The sequence below is a fragment of the Cricetulus griseus genome (genome assembly GCF_003668045.3).
Source record: "Cricetulus griseus strain 17A/GY chromosome 1 unlocalized genomic scaffold, alternate assembly CriGri-PICRH-1.0 chr1_1, whole genome shotgun sequence".
Classification (NCBI taxonomy): Eukaryota; Metazoa; Chordata; class Mammalia; order Rodentia; family Cricetidae; genus Cricetulus; species Cricetulus griseus.
In genome coordinates this window covers 64445385-64472967 of record NW_023276807.1, presented here as the reverse complement: position 1 = coordinate 64472967, position 27583 = coordinate 64445385, and the positions used below count along the sequence as shown (strand labels likewise).

At 39.1% G+C, this 27583-nt stretch overlaps 1 protein-coding gene across 1 annotated transcript in view; it reads right to left on the bottom strand.

Annotated features, from left to right (window-relative positions):
- Csmd1 (CUB and Sushi multiple domains 1) overlaps nucleotides 1-27583 on the bottom strand; it is a 1205306-nt gene that overhangs the window by 693537 nt on the left and 484186 nt on the right. Inside the window, exon 5 of the mRNA XM_027388213.2 lies at nucleotides 13588-13795. Coding sequence (XP_027244014.1) covers nucleotides 13588-13795 — 208 coding nt within the window. The remainder of the gene's footprint in view (nucleotides 1-13587; nucleotides 13796-27583) is intronic.

Below are 27583 nucleotides of genomic sequence, written 5' to 3'. Positions count from 1 at the left end.
TGTTTGTTCCTTGTATGATTGGAAAGGATGTCTTTTGCTCCCCCTCTTTTAATGGGGTATAAAAAATGTTGAACATTAAAATTTGGGTGGATTCAGTATTCACTGAATGCCCTCCCCTCCCCACTCTATCTCTTGTTTGCTGTCTGTCCCTTCCCAATTTGCACTTCCCTTCTCAGGTACAAACCTGGATTGGCTGGTGGCACCAGACACTTCCCATATCTAAAAACCACTTGTATTTTCTCTGCAAAGACTGTAAGCTATCCAGAAAATGATGTATAGGATATGAAGAAACTGCCCACTGTGCACACAGATGGTAGGAGGATACTTTAGATTCTTAACATCTCTTCTAATTCCTTCCTTCACATGCTTCTCCCACTACAGGATGCTCCACAGCCCATGCTGTGCCTAGATTGGTTTATACAGAATATTTTTATGGCAAGCTCCATGATTGGAGCCATGAGCATGGTTGGATGCCCCTTGAGGAACCTTGGAACAATTGGACAGGGGAGTCAGCTGCAGCTTCAGGCCACAGAGGTTCAGAAATATCAGGGCAAGTAAGGGCCAACATTGTACAGCATGAGCTGTGCAAGGGTATACCTCATGATGACAGTGGGAAAGGTGAGTGGGGTTTTGAAAAAATGGCCCCCAAAGAGAATGGCACTCTTAGGAGGTGTTGCTTTGTTGGAGTAGGTCTGACCTTGTAGGAAGAAGTGTGTCACTGTAGGGCTGAGGTTTGAGGTCTCCTTTGTTCAAGCTATGCTCAGTGTGGCACACAGTACACTTTCTATTGCCTTCAGATCAAGATGTAGAACTCTTACTTCCTTCTCCATCACCATGCCTGTCTACATGCCTCCTTGTTTCCAGTCATGATGATAATGGACTAAACCTCTGAAACTATAAGCCACCCAAATTAAAGGTTTGCCTTTATAAAAGTTGCTGTGGTCACGGTGTATCTTCACAGCAACCTAAACCCCGAGTGTCTCCACTGCAATATCACCCAGGGGCCCTTTTCACTGGATGAAATTCCAGCCCACTTCCAGGCTGAGTAGGTATTTTTCTGTGTAGAGTTTTAGCTTCTAAAGCACTCAGTATTTTTGGTTCTGAGCTGATAAGCCTGGACAAAGAGGCATGCATGTCTCCAGGGTGCAATGTGGCATTAAATATTAACTAAGTTATTTTGAATCCAGTACTAAGTACAATGAGGAAACACTGTAGCCAAGCATAACATTTTGCTTTTTTTTCAGTTAAAATAAAAAAGGCTATACCTAGAAATGTGTTTTCAAACACTAAGATCTGCTTCCACAATGATAAAATGATTCATTGATTCAAAGATCAGTGTCTGCACTATACAATACACATTCATACAGATATGTGTGATAGATAGTGTGTGTGGTTTTACATATGCTTATACACACATTTTCATGGACATGCAATGTGCATATATATTTACTTGTGCACTAGGTGTGTATGTGTGTATACCTACACATGTGTGAGCAAGAAAAAAAGGATATAGAAGAGACAAGGGACTGGATTGGAAAGAGAAATCTGAAAAAGAGGAAATTTGTCTAGAAAATGAGTCTCCCTCTCAAGGGAAGCCATTTAAAATAACAGAGATTAGGATCTGATGAGGATTCAGTGGGGTAGAGTAGTGTTCAGATGTGGTAAAATAATTAACCCTTCCAGTGGCTCTGTCAACATTTTCTCACTCTGATCCTGTTCTTAGCTTTGGAAATTTTGGGCCTCTATGTTGCTAGGTGAGCCAGCATGGAAAGGCACATCATAGACCCCTTGTTTCTGGATAAGGTGTGATGAATATGAGTGGATTATCCTAGTCCTTCACATAGTTTGTGGTACAGCAGAAGGTACCTAAGAAATACTGATATTTTAAAAATTAAATTTTTATTTTGTGGATTAGAAAATCTCCCATCACTTACAATGATGATTTCTCTAAGACTACTGTTTCCATAGGAGAGATATCCATTTATTTTCATTGGAGGTACATGCTATCTTCCTTTCAAATAAAAAGCAAACAAACACACACATGCCTTCTTCTCCTGTCTCCCTACATCTTGAGCACACACACACACACACACACACACACACACACTGATTTGCTGCACAGTTAGAGGTGATGTGCACATCACTGCCCATCTCATCGCTTTCCTTTGGTTTGCTAAACTTTTGGTTTGATACACTTTGTGCCTTCTTTGGCTGGTCTTTCCTCATCTCCATTCCTGGCTTGACCTCAATATTCTTCTCCCATCTTGGAAGAATCCAGGAACTGCTTGTTGCTGAGCTTGATTCCTGGGTTAGCCTGCCCGTCAAATAAATTTTCCTTTCCAGAGCATCATGGTCTCTGCCAAAAAAATATAAACTATCCTTTATATAGAAGAACATTTTGGGTTCTAACTCTGTCCCCAAGTTTCTGTGGCCAGATGAGGCCATAATGTTCTCTCTCATTTCTTCTTTCCCTCCTCTTCCTCCTCTGACTCCTTCCTTCCCTCTTCCCTCTCTTACTGTGTCTCTCCCTCCTTCCTCTTTCCCTCCTCTTCCCCCATCTCTTCCCTCATTACAGTTTTTCTGAACTCTGATTTATTTCATATTTACATTTCCTTATATTTTGACCCCATTTCCAAGTCAGAAAACACGAGACTCAAGTGAAGTGAGCAGACTCCTTGGCTCATGGGAAGGACACTGTATCGACTTCACACCCCTTTCCATCATCCACTGCTCCAACATGGAGGAAGGGGTTTCTCGTGCCTCGCTGTCCTCAAGCTAAGAGTGTTGATATTTTCAAACATTTCTCATGCTCTCAGAATACATGGCAATTATTTCAGGGTGTGGCTAACACAGAGGTCCCTGAGCACAGTCAGACATTTCCTGTCACACATGTTTCTCATATGTTTGGGAACCTGAATATATAAGAACTTCTCTGCGAGTGGTGGCAACCAATCTTATTGCCACATGGCCATCCACAGAGGGTAACAAGTGGCCTTTCTGACCAGTCACCAGTATCTGCTTCTCTTCCTGCTCCTGTGGCTATCACAACCATCGGCTCACCAAAATATCCAACGGTCCCTAACCCTAACCCTAACCCTAACCCTAACCCTAACCCTAACCCTAACCCTAACCCTAACCCTAATCTATGCAGCTGCTAGGAGTGCAAGCCACCGAAATTTCTTCAAATTCCAGTTTTCCTCAGACCAAGAGAATTATGGATCACGATGAATGTGATAAATAAATCTCATTGTGTTTGAGTTTCATTGCAGGGCTTGCTTTTAAGAAAATGTTTACATGTGTTTTATTGCTCTGTCAACACAGTGCATGCCTTTCCTTCTTCCACAGAGAGACTTCTTTACTTTGATATGTGTACCTTGCATTTCACACATAGCTAAGATTATGCCCACACTCTCCTCTTCTGCACCTTTCCACCTGTCCAGTGGCATCCCCTCTTTTACTTTGGAGATTCTTAGTGACCTCAGTGGCAAACAGTATCCTGCTTCAAACTGTGCAGGTATCTTTGCATCAGTGCTTCTGGCTTGTCACAGCCTGACTATGTCTGATGGGCATGGTCCACTGGCTAGCACACCTAGTCCTGGAGGAGTTTCTGATCTAAATTTTAATCTGTACTCAGAGAAGGCAAATATCATCAATTGTGCTTTATGGTTGGTAAACCAAATCACAGGGATATGACCATTTAAACCACATGGTCTAGCTTTGTAGGGGAGGAATATCATATTTAATGTTTCCTTTACCCTCGTAGGAACAATTTTCTTTAGACACCTCGCCTTTCTTCGCAGACTAGAAGAGATACCAAGGGAAAGGATCGACAAAGTAGAGATTAAACAAAACCTGCCAGTAAGAGTTGGGTCATCTTCAGTTTGTTAAAGATCATGACTGTGTAAGAGCTCGGCCCCCTGGCTGTGTGGAGCAGCAGAGTCTAGGTGGGTCACAGGATCCCAGGTGATTATTGACATCCTGACCTAAAGAAATGTTTCCTGTTGAGACATGTTTGGACACTAATACCTCCCACCTGACCATTGTGGCTTCACTCAGCAGTCATACCAAGTGCCTTGAAGAAGCAGCAAGGTACTCGAAAAAGTACCTTGCATTTAGGGCAGAAATCTGAACTCTGTCCATCAGTTTCTTAGTGCAATAAACTCAGACCCAGTTACATGGATGGCAGTAACCCTTCTTAAGGATGGAGGCTGGAAGGCACTCCACTGGCACTGTGTTCAGGATTTTACATATGTCCTCTAGTTGCTGTACTTAGCAGCCCTCCAGGTCACACCATGAGTGTCTGTAGGCTTCAACAAGCACCTGCGACTAAAAGAGCAACTCTGAAAAACCAAGACTAGATCTTTGGTCTGGCTCACTGTCTGAGGGAGCAGTCCATGCCCAGCAACTCTGCTACAATGCCTGGAGAGAGGGACAGGAGAAATAAGACAGACAGATGGCCAGCTCTGTCTGTCTGAGCTAAGAAGGTCTCACTGTGAAGCAGACCTGCTCTAGTCAATTGATTCAGAAAAACTATTTTGTTCTGTTTTCTCATTGATAAATTGGGTTTGGGGGAAGAGTAACTTTAGCATATTTAGGATATAGTTCTTTTCCCCACCACATTTTATTGAAAATAGATGTTTTTCTTATACAATGTATCCTTAATACAGTTTCCCCTCCTTCTACTCCTCCTAGCTTTTTCCTACCTTCCCAACCTATCAAGATCTTCCAACCTACCAAGATCTGCCTCATCAGAAAACAAACAACATATAATAAGATAATAATAAAACAAAATGTAATAAGAAAAAAACTAAGGGGTATATTGGAGATGACTAAGTAGCACTTAATCTGACAAAAATCTATATCTTTGTGAGACAACAACATATAACTTATAACAAGGGGAATGAAATCAGAACAACATATGTACTTTCTTTTAATGCAGTTAGAGCTGGGAAGTGACGGTGTTCCAGGCTGCCCAAGGAACCCACCAAGCCTCTTGGCCTGAGCCACACGAAGGAACTGGATTGATAAATGAGTATTATTGCATGAATATATATTGTACAAACGTTTTATTCTTCTAAGCAATCCTCCATGAAATTGTGTAAACTTTCATAAGCTGAAATTAGATAGAGAAGGCTTAAAGAAAGAAAATTTAAGTGATGATATCAAAATACTCTAGAGTGACATCACTGAACCCTGACTTGGGGAATGAAGGCCATGACTGTTACAGCAAACCCTGGAAAACAGTGTGTTCCCTGAAGGTGAATTGGCTCAACAGTATCAAAAGCACTTGTTTCTTTATTTGTTTATTTCCATGATGAGGAACCATAGGGAAGAGGAAGAGAGGTGTGACCACCAAAATGGGTGTTCTGGTTTGTGTGTGCGTGCACGTGTGTATTGTGGTGATAATACACTGAAAGCACCCGGTAGGCTGAAATCGAACTTAAAGAAAACAGGTATCTACCATAAATCCTGAAAGCAATGTGTGTGGATATAGCTGGTCTTTATTTTACTCACGCACTTAACACTTAAATGGTCAAGCTCATAGAAAAACATCTGCTCACATTTAGCTGGTAAATTTAGGATAACTTTGGCCCTTCATGTTCTACTTTGCAAGACTAATATTAATATTGTATGTATGCATATGTATGTATGTATATGTGTGTTGTATATGATGTGTATGTGACACTTGCTAAATTTATTGCATGGGTTTATATTTGATCATATCAAGAAGGAAATATAAGGAGCAGTTCATGGAGATGCCATCTTAAAATAAATTGGGCTAAGCCTAAAGTCATTTGCTGGTGATTCCTCTGGCTTCCATAAGGACTCAAAGCTACTGAGGGAATTTTTGGGTCCCATCAAAGCATAAGCATATGCATTGACCTTCCTGACTATGTAATGAGATGGGACCCTGACATGTTTAACTGTGGAGAGATGCAGTTTGTCACTGATACTCTTCAACCATCCTGTATCACCGGCCATGATATGCAGTTTAAACCTCTCTAGGGACTACTTTTCTTACCTGTGAAGTGGGTGTAATAGCCTCTGTAGGGACTGTGACTGACACAGCTTGCTCTTACCTGATGCACAAGTAATGCTCTCCCAATATGATTATACAGTATACCTTTTAGAAAAGTACACTGCTCAAAGAGATTTTTAAAATACATATCTTATTAGTAATTGTAGAATAAAAACTGCAATAATACATTAAATATATTCCTAGATGAGTTGCCAATTGGTAGATGCCATGAAAAAATTCACACACACACACACACACACACACACACACACACACACACACACACACACACACACGCAAATACACACATTTACAAATATATGTGCATCTCTATAATATTTATTTTTGCTTATTTCCATAAAAAACTAAGACATAGGTTTGTGGAATAAAATTCTTGCATTCAAAGTTTCTCCGTTTGTTCTTTGCAGAGAAAGTCTCTCTGTCTGCCTCAGGCTAGTCTTGAATTCACTAGTTAGCTAAGGTCGGTTGTAAACTAGTGATTACCTTGTCTCAGAACACCTGTGTTAGGATTGAAAGTGTGCGCCATGCTGACCAGTCCTGAATTAACATTTGCAATGAACAATGTAATAAAAATAATCATATTTTTAGTGGGTGGCATGGAGCCTTTGCTATTTGGGCTCCTAAGGAAACCTCAGTGATGCTACTGCACTTTTCCCAAAACAGCCATGGCCAAATTCGTTATGCAACATGGGTCAAGTTCATAGAACAAAGAAATGTAAATAATTTAGGCAGGTTTGGGGAGTCCAAACAAATAGAACTGAGTCTCATGAAGTCCCTAGATAGACCTCTGCATAGAAAACAGGCTGGGTAGAACAGCTAGAAAATTCCAAAGAACTGCCCGTTCATTAGCAGCCAGGTGTAAGTACAAACATTTTGGTTTGAGTAATTACCCTGTGGTTGGAATATGTGATGTGATGGTTACTTAAGATCATCAGATGGAAGGAATTTAGAACCAGTCAGAGACACACCCTTGGGAGTTTCTTCCAGCACTTTTCCAGGGAGGTTTAACTGGGCCAGGGAGATCTACCCCATAGATAAACAAGGACCTACAAGGTGTCTCTGGGTGACTAAAAACATGAGAAGGAGAATGCTACATTAACATTGCTCTCTCTGCTTCCCAACCTTGGCCTCTTTGCAACCAGCTGCCTCTGTCCACCCCAACTGCAGGTAGAGATGCCCTCCTTGCAATTATCTTCTTTGCCACCCCGACCTGCATTGCCAAACAAACCTTTCTTTCTTAAATTTCTTTGTTTAGATATTTTGTAACAGCCACAAGAGAAGTAACTAATGTGGGACACTAGAGAAAACTAGGTTGAGGGCTGGCGGCCATGCTGTGCTACCTTGTGAATAAAAAAAAAAAAAAAAAAAAAAACAAGAATTTTCTCTAGAATGATTTCAAAATAACCAGTTGCAATACTGTGGGCAGGAGTAGGTGGCAAACCTCTCTGGGTTTGGGGCAGGTGTGGGGAAGGCTTCATTGTGGAAATCTGCTGCTCACTGGAGCTCTGTAACCTTCCTCATTAGAAATTAAACATACACCAAGTCAATTATCAATTAAGTGACAAGTTGAATAAACATTGTAGGCATTAATTGACCCTTCAAGTGTTCTTTGAAGCTCACTGGGCTGCTCCAGTTTCTTTGAAGTCTTGTTTTGGCTTCAGCCAGCTGCTGATTAGATTGATCTAATAGTGAAATTGTGCTGGGTTAATGGGAAAGAAATAAAGTACATTTATACAGTGTGTTGTTTTTTCACGGAGGACAATCATACCCAGGCCAGAACAAGAGAGACTATTGGTTAGTCACCTACTGAGCTTTTCTCTTACTGTAAAGAATAACAAATTGGGTCAGGTAGGTTTTCCTTGCACAAATGAGTGAAAATTGCTAGAGGGTGATTCCATCGTGTTTCCTCTGCATATCTCCTATGAAACTCTTCATCTAGACACCCCTCTAATCATTTCACTAACTTTGTAATCATTGGCCAGTATGGAATGGCAACATGGAAGCAGGTAACTTTGTAACCTTACAAGCAGACAATGAAGGTTGCAGGCAAATAAGACTGATTTTCTGAGTGGGGGTTTGGGCTGGGGCTAAGGCTGGGAGAAGTATGGGAAAGGTGGGGTAGAGGACTTCTGGCCTTGATCAAGAAGATCTGCTAAGGCTGCTGGCTTCTTCCTGTGCAGCCCGTGGTGGGAAAACTCAGCTTGGGGCAGGGAGGGTAAAGTCTCCATGCTTGTCCTTGCTCTTCCTTTAAAGTCCTGTGCAGACACACTCCCTGACTCATGAAAACAGTACATTATCCTCTCTCTAGTCCCCTACCAAAAAAAAAAATACAGTCCTCACCCCTCAATCCTTATGTTTGAAATTAGAAATTTCAGCTGCCTAACTCGTAAACAACATCAACTTACTTTCTTCGTACTTTTGCAGTCATAGATCAGGAGGAGAGAATCATAGACAGTTTTGCTGCTTTAAAAATATTTTTCTTGAAATTTTATTCTTATTAGATGTGTTTATTTTGTGTGTATGAGTATGTAGGCACACCATATGTATGCAGTACCCACAGCTGCAAGAAGAGGGCATGGCATCAGATCTCTTAGGGATAAAGTCATAGAGGGTTGTGATCCACAATTCAATTCGAGTCTAAGAACAGGTTCTCTGTAAGAGCAATAAGTGCTCTTAACCACTGACCCATCTCTCCAGCCAAATTTTAAAATTTAAAATAGAAGCTGTAACTAGAGCCTGTTGCAAAGTCAACTAGAAAGACTAGTTCTGCTCATAAGCATCATTGTGAAGCCTACCTGATTATATGAAAATCTATAAATAATAATAACAACAATCATAAATCAACCTTGTACAGTATGCATACATGTAGTGAGGCTTAAATCCCCAACACAGCTCACATTTAATACACATAAGAGTTTGGCAAAGAGATTCACTTCACTGAGGCTGCCTCTACTGTAGCCATGGCAACTTAGAGCAAAGAAATTATAGCGGAGTTAGTAATTTCACTCAAAATGTAATGAAAATAAAGCTAATCCCATTATTATTCTCAACAATTTTCCATGTAGTTTCCTCTTGCCATGCCCTTGCTTGTTCATCCTGTCTTTAAAAACAGATTATTGGAAAATTGCACATGTGTGCCCTCTCTGCACTCATAGCCATTAGCACCATCCTCCTGCCACTGAGGCATAACCTTGTTTTGGAGAAGAGGCCAAGTTCATCCTCCCCCTACTTTTCTTGCAATCCTGGGAGGGATAAATCTTCTAAATATACCAATTTGGGCCATTAAACATTGCAGAGGCTGTCACTAAAATTATAGTAAAATAATAGTCTTTTTAAAGATAAGCCAGATAATACACATTTGTATAAATCTTGAAAGAGTGTTCCCAATTATTCTATTTTAAATTTGAAGTGTGTTCATGTGGGCTTGATGGTTATTTAAGAAAACCATCTCTTTTTTTTTCCTTTTTAGGCTCTACTGAAGAATGTCTGCTTGATGTGAGTTCCATTTAAAGGGACACTCCATGTGGACATGTCAAGGCAATTCCCTCTGTAATTACAATGAGCACTGGATGTCACCAAAGTAAAATAAATAAGAAAGCCCTTTGCCCTCTCTTGTGAAGTATATATACAATGGTACATGGTTCTTTGGTGTGCCTGCTTCTCCAGCAGCAACATCCTCTGTATGGCACAGGGGAACTGTGCCCCTGAATAAAGGTGCATCCCAGGCAGGACATTGGTGCTCCCCAGTGCTGTGCTGCAAGAGGTTGAGGTTCACTTTGAAACCATAGTGGACTTCTGGCTATTTCCTGGGGACCCTGCTCTCTGTTGTTCTTGCATCTCAGTTTCTTGTTCATGTGACAGACAAGGTGCTAAGAGTCTGTGGAGGTTTGAGTAGGAATGTTCCCCACAGACTCATGCCTTTGAATGCTTAGACCATAGGGAGTGACACTATTAGGAGTTGTGCCCTTGTTGGAGGAAGTGTGTCACTGTGAAGGAGAGCTTTAAGGTATTGTATGTTCAAGCTATGCCCAGTGTGGCAGTCTCTGTCTGCTGCCTGTGGATCAAAATGTAGAACTATCAGCTCTTTGCCCAGCACCATGTCTGTCTGCATGCCACCATCTTCTCACCCTGATGATAATGGACTAAACCTCTGGAACAGTAAGCTTGCCCCAGGCAATTGTTTTCCTTTTTCAGAGTTTATCAGGTCATGATGCCTCAAAATAGCAAAAACTCCTAGCTAAGACAGAGTCCATAGGACAAAACCATCCTGCAGAACTCTTGCCTTTCTGTAAAAATGGGACACCACAAATAATCCTCATAATGAGGGGGCAGGAATGCAACTACATGCAGTCTATGCAGGCCATTCACTGGGACAGGCTGGGCCAATAGACAGCACAGTTTAGAGTTCAGGAGATTGCAGGGACTAAGTCCCTCTATTAACTTTCCTCTGACTTTCCTGGAAGCATCTATGGGGATCTCAGAGAGCTGAAAGAAGTTTCCCCATCACAACCACAGAAAATGTGGCTTATTTCAAAGCCGAGCAATGTCTACCTGAACAATGATGCACTCCACTGTTGCCTGTTGCCCATGGGTTGTGATAGCTGCACTGAGGAGAGGAAGGGAATGAGGGGGAGTGGAGGGGAGTGGAGCAGGAGAGGGACAGGAGAGGACAAATAAAGGGGCAGGGGAACAGAAGAACCATCTGTGATGAATATGGAAGGGAATAAAGAGGGGAGAAGAGGAGAGGAAGAAAGAAGAGGAGCAAAAGTGAAGGGGAGAACAGGTGGGAAAGGGAGAGGGAAGGGGAAGGGAAGGTCATGGGCGGAGAGAATTTATCTGTGATGAATAAAGAAACAAATGAAAAAGAGAGGAAGGGAAGGGAGGGCTGTGGAATGATGGAAGAGTATTCACTTGGGAGGAATGAAGAAATTCAGGAAACTAGAGAACACTAGTTCCTGAGCAGAGCTGAACTGGGGCAGTTTGTCCCCTCAGTGATACCCACACAGGAAGAAGCTGGCCCCCTTTCTGGGGTCAGTATAACCTCTCTGGCAACTGCCTTGGCTTCACATTTTATTTCCATCACTCATGTTGACACCTGAGTTCCCACACTTTCTCCTTTTCATACATCAACTTTAGTTGGCAAAAGCCATCACTAAACTCTATGAGCACTAAGTTCATCACTGTGCTCCAATATCTCACCCACCCTGACCCCTAACAGCAAGGTTAGTAGTGAACACTCGACACATCCAGGTTCTCACAAATTAAAGATAACCATGTAATTCCTGTAATTCATTCACCATGTATTTTCCATTTTCCATGTGATTTATGTAGTTATAAAGTAGTTTTCTATAAAAAAAGTATGTAGCTAAAGTTGAAAGTATTTGTATCACCTGTTTGTTGAACAATGAATGGCATAAATTAGGTTCATGGATGATATTTAATGACTGAATTTGTCTTTTGTGAACTTAGGCATTTAAATATGGGCTCTTAGGGCTTGGTGCAAGGCCCATGAGTGCCTGGTAATAGGATTCAGGGTGGAATACAGGTCAGCACTTCATTTCAGTTAACATCTGTGTTCATAGCTTTGATTCTATGTAATACAAGATACACAAGAATTCAGCAAATAGGCTGAGTAATAATGGCTGATGTCAAACTCTACCCAAGGTTGATAAAATCATACAGTTCATGAGAACAGTTGTTTAAATCAGCTCACAGTGTCAGGTTTCCCAAAGGCATTTTCTTCTTAGTCTGGGTTGATCCAGAAACTATTCTTGACCCATCTGTCCCCTTGTACCTTTCCATGTATCTCACATGTTCTTCTTTCTACTTTCTCTCACATGTTCTAGTACCTTCCCATTATCTTTCTTAAAATCCTTTTATTCCCATCATATCCCCTTTCTAGTCTCCTGATCTCTGCATTTACATATATATTGTATTTATTCATCTTATTGTTTTATGTATATGAGCATTTTGCTTATATGGATGTCACACATGCCCAGTACAAACCAGGGCCAAAAGGGAGCATCATACGCCCTGGGACTGGAGTTGCAGATAATTGTGAGTCACCACGTGGGTGCAAGGAAATGAACCCAGGTCCACTGAAAGAGCAACCAGTGCTCTTAACTGCTGACCTATCTCTCTAGCTGCGCATCCTCCTATAAGTACATATGCACATACACACATATAAATGCAGAATTAATCCTTCTAAACCCGGTCACCTTAATTAGTATATTTTTTTCTGGGTCTTTTTGTTTTCACAAATTTCTTTTCCCTTTACAGCGGAATAAAATTTCATGGTGTCTATATACCATGATCCCATTACTCATTATTTTTTCACTCAATGTTCATTGGCAGACATTCAGTTTGATGCCATCTCCTTTTTATTGCAGGTAGAGGCACAATAAACATGGATGTGAAAATTACTCTGGTAGGATCCAGTTTTTTGGGTGTATGCCCAGGAGTCATACAGCTGTTTTATAATGAAGTTCTATTTTTATCTTTACTTCTTTAATTGGAATAATATTTAACATAAGAGAAATAAAACTCAAGGGAGGAAAGTTCTTATCCATTTGTGTGAACATGGAGCTTCTGGCTTTATAAAACAAAATAAGATTCAGTTCAATGATAAGGGCTGCTGTAAATCTTTTAACAGCAGGTTTCACACTTAACTTTGCCATCCTTTTACCTTCGAACTGGTCACACCTGAAACACTTGGAAATATTTTAACACTTCTTCCAACTAACACTTCTGCTTCTGCCTGTACACACATGGCTAATCTTTCCTGTGATTGTATACTCTCAAATAATCTCAGAGTTCAAGGCCCAAACTAGAAAACTGAAACAACTTTCAAGTACTAAAGTAATTTAAATAATAAAAGCAAAAGACAGTACAACTAGCTGTAACCAGCTTAAAGATATGAAGCATGAATTGATCTCTTTAATATCTGTTCTTTTAATTTTCTATTTTGAAACTGTACTCACAGAGCAATAAAAATGGCTCTGCTGCAAGCACTGCTGCAGCTCAGCCAATTGAAGTGATCAAACTGTAACCATCAGTCTCCTCTCTGCACACACGAATAACTGAACTCAAATTGGTCAAACTTGGTCACACATCAGACGAGAGTCCCTGTTTGAGGTGTGTCCCCACAGGTGCTTCTGCACTGTGTGAGCTTCTTCACAGAGGGCAGGAACATATGTTCCCACTGCCAAGATCATCACCACTTTGCAAGAAGAATGAAAATAAACCCCAAAGTCTAAAAACATCTGCTCAAATGGAGTCAACTCTAGTTGAAAGCTAAAGCCACAGTAAATTTGACAGTAAGGTAAGAGAATCAGAGGAAACTCAAGCATATACATGTCTACTTCAGCTTCAAATGCTGGAACATAGACATCTCAGACAAAGGAACCAGTATAGCAAAGCACCAAGGGAAAAATACTATACTCAAGTGGGCCAGTAACTAACTATCTACTGACAGCAAAAGGCAGATTCTCTTTCTCTTTGAAAGAGGCAAAGACCCCCGAGAGGTTAGGTGACTCTACCAAACTCACCATATGGATGGTGCTTCTGTTCCGCTGATCTCTAGAAAGTCATAACCCTCCTCCAGCTGGAAGTCTGTAAAAACAAGAGCAATGGTGTCCCCAGGCTCAGCCAGGATGGTCCACGTGCAGTCAGCGTTGTTGTCATACTCCGAGGGGAAGTGAGGACTGGATATGGAACTGCTGGTTCCCCGTAGGGTTCCTCCACAGGCTCCCTCAGCTGCAGGGGCAAAAACGAGAAAGCAACTCAATTCTCAGAAACCTGTCACACATGAGTGTGTTCACAAATGCTCCTATTGACCACAGACAAGTTCTTTCTGAATTCAGAATTGAGATAATTTAAAAAGGTAATTCTAGGTAATTAATTTAGCTTCACATTTGGTGTACAAAATGACAAAGGTTAAATTCTATTATTAATTCAATGTCATGGTGGGCAAATGAATAAGACTGACAGGAAACTGGACTTAACACACAAATAAATACCTAAATATGCACTTAAATCCAATTAAGTTATTCATAGGGAGATGCAACACAGAACTTTATACTTATTATTTACTGTTTATGGAACTGCACAGTATGTTGATATGCATAAATATTACTATAAAACTGTCAGTTTTATTATGAATACATCATATAAATAAATGGTCATTAACAGACAACATAACTTTACTTAAGATTTAGAATTTATTTTTCTCTGTGTGCTCCCAAAATGAATTGCTTGAATGCAAACCAGCTGCAAAACCAGCAATACTAGTTTTATTACATTAAATTCACAAAACACTGCCAACTACTGGAGCTAGAATCCAACATCATAGCTGAAGGATTGAAGTATGTTCACTTTTTGAGATGCACATCTATGTAATAATTCTAATTGTTTACAGGTCATCCTTCTCCCTGAGTTCTGGAAAGAAAACTATTGGTATTGGTCCTAATATTATCTTATGGTGATCTACAAGCTGCAATTTTGTGACTTGAAACTCCAAAGTGAGTATATTTAGGAAGAGTCCAGCAGAAGTTAAACTAAAAATCTGCAGAAGAAACTTTACTGGATTCTTCTGATAAAGACCTCAGCAACCAGTGGTGATATGCAAGCTGTGTGGAAAGAGACTGCATTAACATTGTATATGGTATGCCTGTCTGCTGAAGCTGAACAGGGGACCAGTGTCCACCTGCTGCCCTCATGCATGACCTCCCATTGTTAAAAGCACTAACAATGTTCAGAGTTGCCTGTGGAGCTAGAGTAGAGAGATGACTCCAGGACTGTGTGCACTCACCATGATAAGAGCATCATTTTGTTATTTTAACTTCTGATGGGAGCTGTTGTGATGCCAACTGATGAAGTGTCACCCTCTGAGAACAACTCAGATTTCAGGCATGCTTCTTTCTTCCATGTTTGAGAAAGAGTAGTGGCTTCTAAAGTCCATTATGTGCCTACTATGTATTCCCTATGTCTAAAACCCAACTTCAATGAGCCATTTGTTCTTAGAATACCACTGAATGCTGGATCACAGAAGACCCTGGGATACTAGACTAGAGGCCAAATGTTATGTCCTGAACCCATTCAGTGGTAAGAAAAGGGGCATTTTTTGGCCACAGTGATGAAGAAAATGCTATAAGCAAGACAACAAATAGAAAATTAAGCAAAGGAAGAAAATATAAAAGAAGCTGATCGAGATGAAAACATGCATCGTTTTTCTGAATCGCTACTTATGATTGAGTTTTATATGCTAGGCATTTCAAAACCAAGAGAAAAATTTAAAATCAGTTGCAATTAGACTAACTCTAGACTAAACACATTCAAGTCTATTATAACTATTTTATTTTGTTTTTTTTCTTCTGAGACAGGGTGCCAATGTGTAGTTTGAATTGATCCCAAATGTGCTATGTAGTTTTAGCCAATTTCAAATGTGCTACCAGTCTGTATATAGCACTTAACGTAGTGAATTGCAGAACTCTAGTAATCTGACTCATAACTATTTTGAAAATTTGGCATAAGCCCATAGACACAAGAGTTTATGAGAAAAGTTTTCTAATTCCCACAGAAATTTTTCCAAAGATGGAGTTTAGATTGTTTGTGTAAAGGAAAAAAAAAACTATCAACTATGAAATGTTAAGAAAGTTGTAAAATAAAATAATGAGATCAACCAATTAGTGTTAAAATTTATCAATTTAAATAGTTTATTGCAAAACATACAAAGTGTAAGATATCTGCTGTTTGAAACATGGAGATAAACATTGCAATAAACATAGCAATACACAAATAGTAGGCATTAGAAGATCAGAAAATGTTAAGTATTGTGTTCCCAAAGTTATATGAGTGTTTGAAGAATTTAAATTTCAGAGTTTAGTCAAGAATTTGTTTAATTATAAAAAATCCCCAATATCAATAAATGAATATTGGGGAAAGGTATTTTTGAGATCTTGTTCTTATTAGAATGGAAAACCATTTTACCTTAAATTTATGAGCAAAACAGATGTGACAAACCAATAGCTCCTGCTTCTTTTTTTCAATATACATGTATAAATGAGGATGTCATAATATTTCCTTCCCATTAAATGAAGCATGAAGAGAAATTAGTATCAACTCCCAGCTAATTTTCATGGAATATATCATGATCCACATTTTTTGGATTGTTTTCAGAGTTCAGGTATAGTCCTATGTCCTATGTTCACATAGTCCTATGAAAATTTATCACGCTTTGACAGCCACTCTTGAAAGTCTCCTCGGCAACATGTGTGTTAGGATGCCATCTTAATGTTATTGTCCACTATTTTATAAGATTGAGTGCGATGACCAGCTACTAACCGTTCAGGACCATGGAGAGCTCCATTTCTCCATTCATTGATTTGTGACTGAGTCATAGGAAAGCAACAAAGCAACTGAGACATCACAGTGAATACTTCTTGATTGCCTGCAACTGAATGTGGAAGGAGTCAAACCTCTATATGGCACCCAAGCTACACCTCTAATTGTTTGTTGTGAATGCACCTGATAAATAAGCAAAGTAATTCTAGAACAGCATGAGTGAACTTGAGACTTTAAAAACTTTAGGTATTTAATCTTGGCACCACTGGCATTTGGGACCATGGGGATATTTGTTGCAGATGGCTGCCCTCTACTTGTAGGAATATCCATGTCACCCAAAGTTCTGATAAATAATTGTCCTGACAAGTCTCAGTTGTAATAAGTGATAATTCCAGCAACATTCACAAGGGTTCTGTGAGTATAATTTATGCTCTCATGAGTTCTGTTTGGGAACACAGACTTCCATTTATGAGACATAATACCCTATTAAGATGGTATAGTAACTTTGAGTCAAGAAGAGCTATTAGTGAGGGGATGTTTGACTTATTTATAGTTATTAACACAGGGATGATATTCAAGTGCTTTTCCAATGATCTCTTTACATAAAGCAATTTGATCTGAGATAATGCAATATTATTTGAAAACTCTCTTGTTTTGATATATTTCACACAGTTGTTTTCCATAAAAAATAAACAGAAACTATAAGAGAACTGACTAAATAGCTATCAGATTTTCTAAACTAAATAATCTTCTTTTGTTTTAGAAGTGCATAATAATCAGCACAGTTACTAGAGTCCTGTGGTGTACAGCCCTCATCTCTAGCCCTGAGAAATCTGCATGTGTGGTAGCTAAAATTTAAATTCCTTCACAGTGATAATTCAGGTAGAGATGTGTCTCTTGGCTGATGTGTATTCACAAGTGTTATCTGGGACTATAACAGAAAACACAGTTCTGTATGAAAATACACTCTGTCTTAGTAAACATTTTATATATAATTATTATTTATGGACATTGTTCCCACACAAAATTTCTACCAAGGAAATACCTTTTTAAAATCTATTATCTATGTTGAATTCTTATAAAATCTTTGATTTTAAGAAAAGGTTGACCACATAAAATAAGTCTGAACATGTGTGAGTTAATTCAGGTAGAAGACATTATTTTTAACAAGGAATGTGTCCAACTCTATTGCTTTCTGTGAGTGGGAAATGACATTTGGTGTCAACACAGGACACAGATTTGTATTTTCCTTCTGGGAGTTTTGACCTTCTAAAAATCTTGTTTCAATTTGAAATGTCACCTGATAAATATATGTCCAGCTAAAATCTATTTTATATGCACAGTTCAAAACATCAAACAGAACATGATTTAGAAGCCTAACTTTGCCCTGTTATGAAGAATTGAAAACTCTTTAGTGAGTCATTAAAATAAGGTGGAATGCAGCCACATTTTAAGATCATTCCATGTGTGCACCAAGGGTCTGTGATTCCTGAAATAAGTCCAGGGCATTCTATGTCAGTGTTACCTTTATGAAATAAAACATTTGCATGGGAAAACACAGTCTCTCCTACTTAAAACATAAAGGATGCCTGCTGCTAGATGGTGTCTTCTGAACATAACATGGAAGCTGCATCCAGTAAATCCCAAGAATATGCTTTCATAAACAAGACCTGCATGATGTCATCACTAGTCAACACGAACATAGCATAAAATTTACAAGACTCTTCTCCTACATGAAGAGTTACAGTCAAGCAATGGTGAGAGGCAATCTATTTTCTTAGGTGGTAAGTCCCCCAAGAGGTTACCCAATCATAAATAGGCCCTAAACACATGCATAATAGCAGCATGAACTGAATGGGTTCAGTAGGTTTGTTGATTATAAATTATGCATGCATATGTGTAGTAATATAACAATAGTAATTAAAGAAATTGTGTAAAATTGGGAGTGAGTGGGGTTACATGGGAGGAGTTGGAGGAGATGGGGAAATGTTATAAATATAGTACTCATATATAAAATTCTCAGAACTCGAAGTCAGATTGCCTAGGACTGAACTAAGTTATACCACTTACTTTGTTGGTTGTTTGGGGGAATCCATTACTATCTCATTGTTCCACTTTGGTTTACTATGCAATAAGAGCACTGTATATCCGTTAATGGTTTATTGTGAAGAATAAGTGAATAATAATGGTGAAGCATGCATTAATGGGTAGGCAAATTCCAACTGCTCAGTGTGAGCAGAGGTTTCTTCCATTTGTCTCAGTAGAGGTGGTCACATTACAAAGACTCCTTACAATGTGTTGAGCACTGTGCTGGCCAGATTGTATGTCTTCTTAACTCAAGCTAGGGTTGTTTGGGAACAGAGAATATTAATAGAAAAAAAAGCCACAATAGGATTGTCCTCTAGGCAACTCTGTGGAGCATTTATTGTTTAATGTGTGATGTGGGTGGGTCCAGAAAACTTTGGGTGTTGTCACATCTGGGCTGGTTTCCTGGATGCTATAAGAAAGCAGGCTGAGCAAGCCACAAGGAGAAATCCAGTAAGCAGCACTCCTTCATTGCTTCTTCATCAGATCTTGACTCTGAGTTCCTGCCTTGAGATCCTGTCCAGCACTCCCTTGGTGATGGACTAAGTTGTGTAACTGTAGACTCAAACTCTTTCCACCCATATTGCTTGTGGTCACATTTTCCCCACAGCAATGGAAAGTAATTATAAGACAAGACTGTTACCAACATTCTTCTCTGCATCATACACCATCCCCTTCCTAGGTCATTATGTTTGTTTGAGTAAAAATGAAAGGGTAACTAGAAGGTGGATATATTCCAGACTTCATCTTCCTTAGCTCTGGGATGAGTAGGTCAACTACCTCAGTTTGCAGTCTTCCAGTCAGGAGCACATAACTCCCAAGTCTCATTCTCATACAGCCTACTACTATAAATGAATCATCCCTTACTGTATGTTTGAGACAATCCATATATTTTCCTTGCTTGCCACTTATTCTTATTTACAACAGTGAATTTTGTCATTTGTAAATTTTGTAAATTTGTCCAGGAATGGTCCTGGTATATCACATAATCTTTTGACCCCCATCTCCTTTCTCACTCCCTCACAAACTTACAAATTCCCTCTTGCCAATCATCTTAATTTTGGAAAATTTCATCTAGGGACTATTAAAAACAAAGTCAGTGATAGATGGAGATTCCATATGCTAGTGACTTCTGAGAAAGACTGTCCTTAGTCACAGAGTGGAAACTGGTGTCACCTTTGGATGACACAGATGGAAGCCCTATGGAGGGCTTCTGTATAGGCTGAATACTACAACCCTGTAGGGAGACATGTCTACCTCTGTGGTTGAGCACAGGATTTCTAGATCACTTTAATCTTTCCTCCATAGCTCACAGCTCCTGTCCCTGGAAACCTAAACTATCTTCTTTTGAACATCTAGAAAGTTCTACATGTGTCATTATTATTTCTGGATTACTTTAGCTACTGGCTCACTTTTGCATTTTCCATTTCCTGCAAGCAGGAGATTTATCTCAATACTTATTCCAAGGTTAACCCAGGTAATCTTTTCAATAATGAGGTCCCTTGGCTCATCCATTCATGTTTTACTTCTTGGACTCAGCTGGTTCCTTCACCATCATCATCACCTTCTTCCCATTTCTACAAAAGGTGATGACTTTTCCACAGTTGGTGTTTACCACATCACATGCTTTCAGTTCCCAATCTCCATATCACAAGATCATTCAGTCAAGTGTCTGAATTATGACAAGTTATTGACCCCTAGGTCCCAGTGTGTTTGACCCTGGCACTGATGCACTTCCTGCCTTCAGCCCTCCCTGCCCTCACCACTTATTTTCACCTGAGTTTTCCCTGGGTATTTGAATCATTCACCGTATTCCCACTGTGCTGTTGTCATCCAGAGCAACACTGGGAGACACTTTAGACTCTGGTCTGAAAGAAAGCTATGCTCACTAGCAAGTGGTTAAACCCAGCTGTGGAGGAGTTGATGAGATAGGAATGCTGTGAACATTCATTATTTAAAGTGTGTGGAGGGGTATCACTAACTGGAATACCCACAGGAGAGTCTATCTATGACACCTGGGATATTTGTGATGCATTAATCCCATAAAGGAGAATAGGTACTTGTGACATTCTGAGACTGGAGTCCACTGCCACCTGTGCTCCCTCCTCTCACTTTTGAGTGACTACAACATCAGCAATAAGGCAAGTGTGGACCTACTCCTTTCTGGAGGATGGAGAGAATGTCCATCCAATGTAAATGATAAAGAACCTGAAGCTCTCCAAGGAAATTGCCTATTTAAGTTATATTAACTAGAACTTGGTGATATTCAATCTTAAGGGTAAAGATCATGGTATTAAAAACCCCATATTACTGCCTGTCATTGTGAATGGAATCTATTTGGGCATGAAAATATTTTGTCATCAGATACATGTGGGTTCATGGCTTGAGATCTAGCACTTTTTCTACTGAGAAAAAATAAGTGAAAATGCCATAAAGAAATACATAAAAATGAAACTAACTGCAATAAGCATTTTTATTCTCATTTAAGCATGCTGTAAGATTGTATTTTCACTTTGTGTTCCTATAAACTTGCAAGTGCACCTGGAGTTCAGACATCAAGTTTAAGTGTCATTCTTCAGGTGCTATCCACCATGTTTTTTGAGACAATTTCTCTAAGTGGTGTGGCACTCCCTCAGCTGTAAAGGCTGCTGACCAGTGAGCCCCAGAGGCCTCCCAGCAGGCATCTCCCAGTACTGGAATTGCAATGCTGCATTAGCTAGCTTTCTGTGTGGATTATGGAAAGAATGAAATTCAGCTTCTCACAGTTTACTGAGTCTATCCTCAGCCCCACAAGACGCGATTCAATGAAATAGAATGTGTAGCATGATTAGATGTATCCTGCATCAGACTCAACATGTCAACCATGGAGACAAGGTTGAGTAGGACAGAATATCAAGCGATAGATTCTATACTTCTTTCCAAACAATTTTTCCCAATTTCGGTAAAAATTATATTGGCATATATTATCCACTATTCAAAAATACATAATGAAATTGTCAAAAGCCATAGTCTTAATTTAAAGCTAAGATTTCAAGATGAAGTGTCTTCCACGCAGTCTTCCTCGGGATCACCCACTCCTGCCAGAAAGATCACTTCTGGTGCATTTTACAGCAGGACTCTGTAACACAACTGGCCAGGCACAGCTATGTTCAGAGCACGGCAGGATGTATGAGCTTCATGAAGCAGGGCAGGTCTGGCATCCGTTTCCCCAGCTCCATTGTCTCTGTCTTCTTTGCCCCTTCATCTTCATTAGCTGAACATCTTCAGTTAGATGTCTTGACTGACGGTTCATGCATCATTGGCAAATGACATATGTCACAATAGTTACTTGATATGAAGTTTATAAGCTAAAGTTATCTTCACTCTAAACTATTTAAATTAATATGGGCATGTGCTGTGGAATATTAGTCTAAGAAGTGTTACATTCATTTATGTTGTGTAATAATTTGTAATGATTCAAATATGTGTTGTATTCTTTTATGTTGCATTTATTTAACTCTATAAAGCTGTGTTATAAAGCCTAAAATGTCTGATCTGTCTAATAAAGAGCTATATGGCCAATAGCTAAGCAGGAGAGAGAAACAGGTGGGTCTGGTAGGCAGGGAGAATAGATTGGGGAAAAAATCTAGGGAGAAGGAGGAGCAGGAAAGGTGGAAAAGAGGACAACAGGGGCTGGCCACCCAGCTACACAGTCAGCCATGGAGTAAGAAGGAAAGAAAGACATAAAGAATAAAGTAGGCCAGCACTCGGGAGGCAAAGGCAGGTGGATCTCTGTGAGTTTGAGGCCAGCCTGGTCTCCAGAGTGAGTGCCAGGATAGGCTCCAAAGCTACAGAGAGAAACCCTGTCTCAAAAAAACATAAACAAAACAAAAGAATAAAGAAGGGTAAAAAGCCTAGAGGCAAAAGATAGTTAAAGAGAACAGGATAATATAACTTAGAAAAGCTGGTTAGAAACAAGCTAAGCTAAGACTGGGTATTCATAAGTAAGAATAAATCTCTGTGTATTTATTTGGCAGACCCACAAAGAGAAAAAAAACAAAACAAAAAAAACAACTACAGGCATGTGTTATCTAACATATTTGATTAAGGCATTTTGGTGACTTTGCTGGTCTTTATTTAATAGTATTTTTCTCTCTGACAAAGAAAGCTTCTAAGAGTCTACACTGTTCTTTGCAAAATGCCAAACATCTGCTGTATTCTGTACTCCCTAAAACTTTTTCTGGCTGTGACACTACGTTTTGGCACGTATATGTGCATATTTATCATAAATAAACATGCTTAGACAAACAGAAACTAGGATAGACCTTCATTGAACAAGCAGAGCATCCCATCAATGTTCTATTTTGGTGGTTTACAGATCATACTTCCAAATAGAACAAACAAACAACCACTAAATGAAATTTTCTTCTTTTTATTATGCCAGAGAAGGTGAGGGTAGAGCAAAATTAGAAAAAAGTATGAAGTCAGAACTACCTAATCTCATCTTTGTTGAGTTTATACACAATGCTGACACATCAGATATTGTGTCATCATTACACATTCTACAGCATGTACATGATCCTTGACTGTTCTTCCTGACCTTGGGTGTTCTCTGGCTCAGAAATAGAATAAGTCCCCTCCCCCAAGTGAATCACCTCTAAGACATGAATACACTCTCTTTCAACCTCTATATCTACATTTATCCTATTGGTTTAATTACTCTGGATCATTCTGACTTATATACAATAGTTAAATTTGTTATCTCTGTAATCACATTCTTTTGTTTTCCTATTTGAATATTTTGCAATTATCAAAGAAGGCTTTCAAGTCAGTTGTGGTGGTTCAAACCATAAATTTGGAAATAGTAGCAAGTATTAATATGAGTTCAAGGCCAGCCTGGGTCATTAAGAGAGACTCTGTTTCAATAAATCAACTAATCAATCAATCAATCAAAATTGGCTTCCTACAAGGAATGTAAAGATTAATCAATTTACATTAATAAATAAACAAACATAAAACAATGCATTAAAAGATTCATGAACAGAAAGTGCATGGCCATTTCAATAAATGAGATGTCTTTGACAAACTTCAATATCCCTCCATGATAAAATCCTTAAAGAAACTAAAAACAGAAACATTATATATCTATATCTATCTATCTATCTATCTATCTATCTATCTATCTATCTATATGTATTATTGAAACATATCTACATATATATTGTTGAAATATATATTACTAAAATGTATATTGTGGGTATATATATCATCACAGTGAAAGAGAAAAATGGAATACATTGCATTCTGAACTAATGGCAGGACTAGCCCAGCAGCATGCAGTATTTGTGCTCATTTTAATGCTTAAAATATTAGCCTGATCAAGGAGAAGTAGAAAAGAAAAGAGAAACAGGAAACCGAAAATGTAAAATTAGCCTTTTTTTCAGATTATATATGTTCCTATTTTTAAAATGTCCTAAAGTGTTCACCCAAAACTCTTAATCAAAATAAACATCCTCACAAAAGTAGCATATTACAAAATCAGTGCACAGAAATCAGTATGGCAATAACAAGTACATGGGAAAAAAGTCAGGAAAACACCATTAAAATGGACTACAGATAATCATATAAATAAATCAGCAAATAAACAAATAAATAAATTCCAGGCATAAACTTAACTAGTAATATTAAAGATTTATAAAATTGAAAGCATAATTCACCAAAGAAATTAGAAGACACTAGAAGAAAGAAAAAAAAAAAAACCTCCCATCTTCATGGATGGGGTAGAACAAATACTTTCAAGTTAACCTATTATTGAAAGTATTTTACATATTAATGGGTGTCACAAACAACCTGCAAATACTTTCCTTATAGGAGTATTTGAAGGCATCTTAATATCCATATGGAAATACAAACCTCCCCAATAGTCAGAGTAACCCTGAATAAAAGAGCAATTTTGGAGGTATGGCAAGGCCTGACTTAAGTTATTCTTCAGGCTGGTAGTGACCAAAATGGCTCACAGATAATGGATTGTAATAGAGAACCCAGAAGTGAGCCCACAGAGACATAGCCATAATTTTCTACAAAGTCATCAAATTCCCTAGGAAGTTTGGATAGACACTTTAAAAAGTGGCATTGGGAAAACTAAACACACACAAGTAGAAAACAGAAACTAAGTTAAGTTATTTTGTGTTAAAAAGTAAATTCACAGTGGCTCGAGTATCTCAATATAAATTTGAAGTTACTAGAGGAAATCATATAGCTAACATGGCAAGGTCCAAGTCTATGGATAAACTTTGGCTTTCTGGATAGCACTTTAATGACTCTGAAAATACTACCAACAATCACATTTTAGATTGTGCAAAATTAAAAAGCTCCTGAAAAAAAACAAACAAACAAACACACAACTCAATTTGCAGTGAAGTTTTAAATCTACAGAATCACAGATAAGTGTATTTCCAATAGCATCTTAAAAGGTATATTCATTTTTATTTATGTGTATGTGTTTGAGCCTGCACAAATATATGTACACTATCCAGAAGAGTCATAAATCCTGGAGCTGGTGTCACAGACAGTTGGAGCCACCATGTGGGTGCTGGAAACCAAACCCAGGTCTTCTGCAATAGTGGCCCATGCTCTTCACGATAAGATAGCTCTTAATCCTACCTTTCAATAGCATTTATGTGGACAACAAAGCTCATTTTGTTCTGGCATCTTATGTGCTTCTGCTCTCCCATGAAGAACTTGGGTGATACAGCCCACCACTGAGCAGTAGGCAAGAATACACTTGAGAAAATGAAACAATGCTTTAAAATTCAGAAAAAAAAGATACAAAACCTAAAGGTAAATGTGAAATGGTGAAACTTCTGGAAGGAAACAGATTAAACACCTCAAAACATTGGTATTGGCCAATATATTTGTGATTAGATTCCAAAGTCACAGGCAACAGCAACAGAAATTGGCAGGTAGGCTATCATATTATGAAACTTCTGCACAGTAAAGGAAACAACAAAGGGAGATGCTCTGAAGAATGGGGGATGCTTTCATGATAGTATCCATGTGAGAGGGAAAAACAATCAGAATCCATACATCTCTCAAGTCACAGAAAACAGTCACAACAACAATAACAAAATCAATGAAGTTGAGGCTGATCTGGTGATTTTAGTGGGCATTTCCCATTACAGACTATACTACCAGCCAGCAATTCAAGAAATATAAATATTAACTACAAGAGGGTGTAATTTCACCTCACTTAGAATGACTTATAGAAAGACTGTGTAAACAAATATGATGGGGAATGTCCTTCTGTATGTGTTTATTTTATTGGTTGTTGAATAAAGTACTGTTGGCCAATAGGGGAGCAAGTTAGGTGGGACTGGGAGTCAAGGGGGATTCTGGGAAATGTAGTAAAGAAGTGTTGTGATCCAGGCAGGAAGTGACATAGCAGGCAGACTCAATATATGCAAGGACAAGAAGGAAATTGTCCTCTTCCTCTTGTACTCTCTCTTCTTCCTGCTCTCAGCTCTGGAGCTGTCACATGATCTGGGAAGAGGATGCCAGAGGAAAGCATCTTTGATAAGTCTTATAAAATATATTGATTTATGATAATCAAGATTGAGCTAGCTTATAAGAGATACTAGTCAATTCGTCAGCAGTATTTGAAACTAATATAAATCTCTGTGTGTTATATGGGGCCTTAACCTGGCAGAGGGCAGAACTTGGGCAGCTTGGTAGAAAGTGCCCACGTGGCAGCAGGGCAACTTGGGTGGTTTTGGCAGAAAGACTTGTCCTTACAAATAAATACAAATAAATTTGTAAATAACTAGTGGTCAGACTGCAGAGAAAGGAATTCTTAGATATGATGGATGATTGTCCAGGAAGTAAATAAATAAATTTACTATAGAAAGGATTAAGTTACCACATAAAAGCAATACTGTCATCCATCAATTCCACTACATTGCAACATGACTGAGGGAAAATTAATAATTTCATGAGAGATAATTGGGTGGCCAGTTTTTCCATAATGCAATTCATAACAACTAAAATGTGGAATCATACATGGTGGCTATGAGGTCCTCTGGCATCCATGCACTGACTAGGTGACCACACATGTAGGAGGAGGTCATGATGATAGAACAACAGCCAGTTCTTATAAACATGGGATCCACCAAATTCATTTTTCCCTGTTTTTGTTTAAATTAGAAACAAGATTGTTTTACATGTCAATCCCAGTTCTCTTTCCCTCTCCTCCTTCCCTGCCCCCCACTAGCAGCCTACTTATCCCATACCATTTTTGCTCCCCAGGGAGGGTGAGGCCTTCCATGGGGGATCTTAAGAGTCTGCCATATCCCTAGCATAGGAATGGACTTTGGGAGCCCATTCTACATAGAGGGATACTCCCTCAGCCTAAACACATGGGGGAGGGCCTAGGCCCTATCCCAAAGGATATGACTCTGAAGATCCACCTGATTCATTTTCTATTAAGGATTTCATGAGTAATGCCTTTACCTACTTCCTTCCCTCTTGTCTATAATCCTGGACCCATCTGGACAGCCAGGTCTGTCTTTGCTGCTTCGTACATCATAATACATTTTGCTTTGGAATTAAATCTCTTTTTATCTTTCAGAGTCCTTGGGCTAGAAGAATACTGGATACAGCAACATTATGATCTAATAATTTGTTTAGTAGAGAAACCAAGGCAAGTTCAGATGGCATTTGAATCATAGGCTACTGTGTCCTTCATGGACTGCCCCTGGACCCTCATGTCCACTTTACTTCTCACTTCTAAAGATAGACCATTTTATGCAGAGTGAAATGGTCTACCTGCCAGGGGTGATGAATGATAATGGCAATGATGGGACAGTCATCAATGTTGAACTGGGAAGAGAGGAGATGGGTTAAAATGGGGAAGGAGATGAGATTGGAAGATGACACCTAAGGGAGAACTCTGAGCTCATGTCTGAAGAGCTGCTCCTTCCAGGCTGTGCTGAACCCCACTTTATCATGTCTTGACCCCACTAAAGTATGACTATAGATGCTACTGTGAAGAGCATGCCATAACTCTATATGGTCCACAAACTTAGGTGTTACTGTGTCAGTTTGGCACTCCTGGTGGAAAACAGAAAGTTAATTATAGAATGC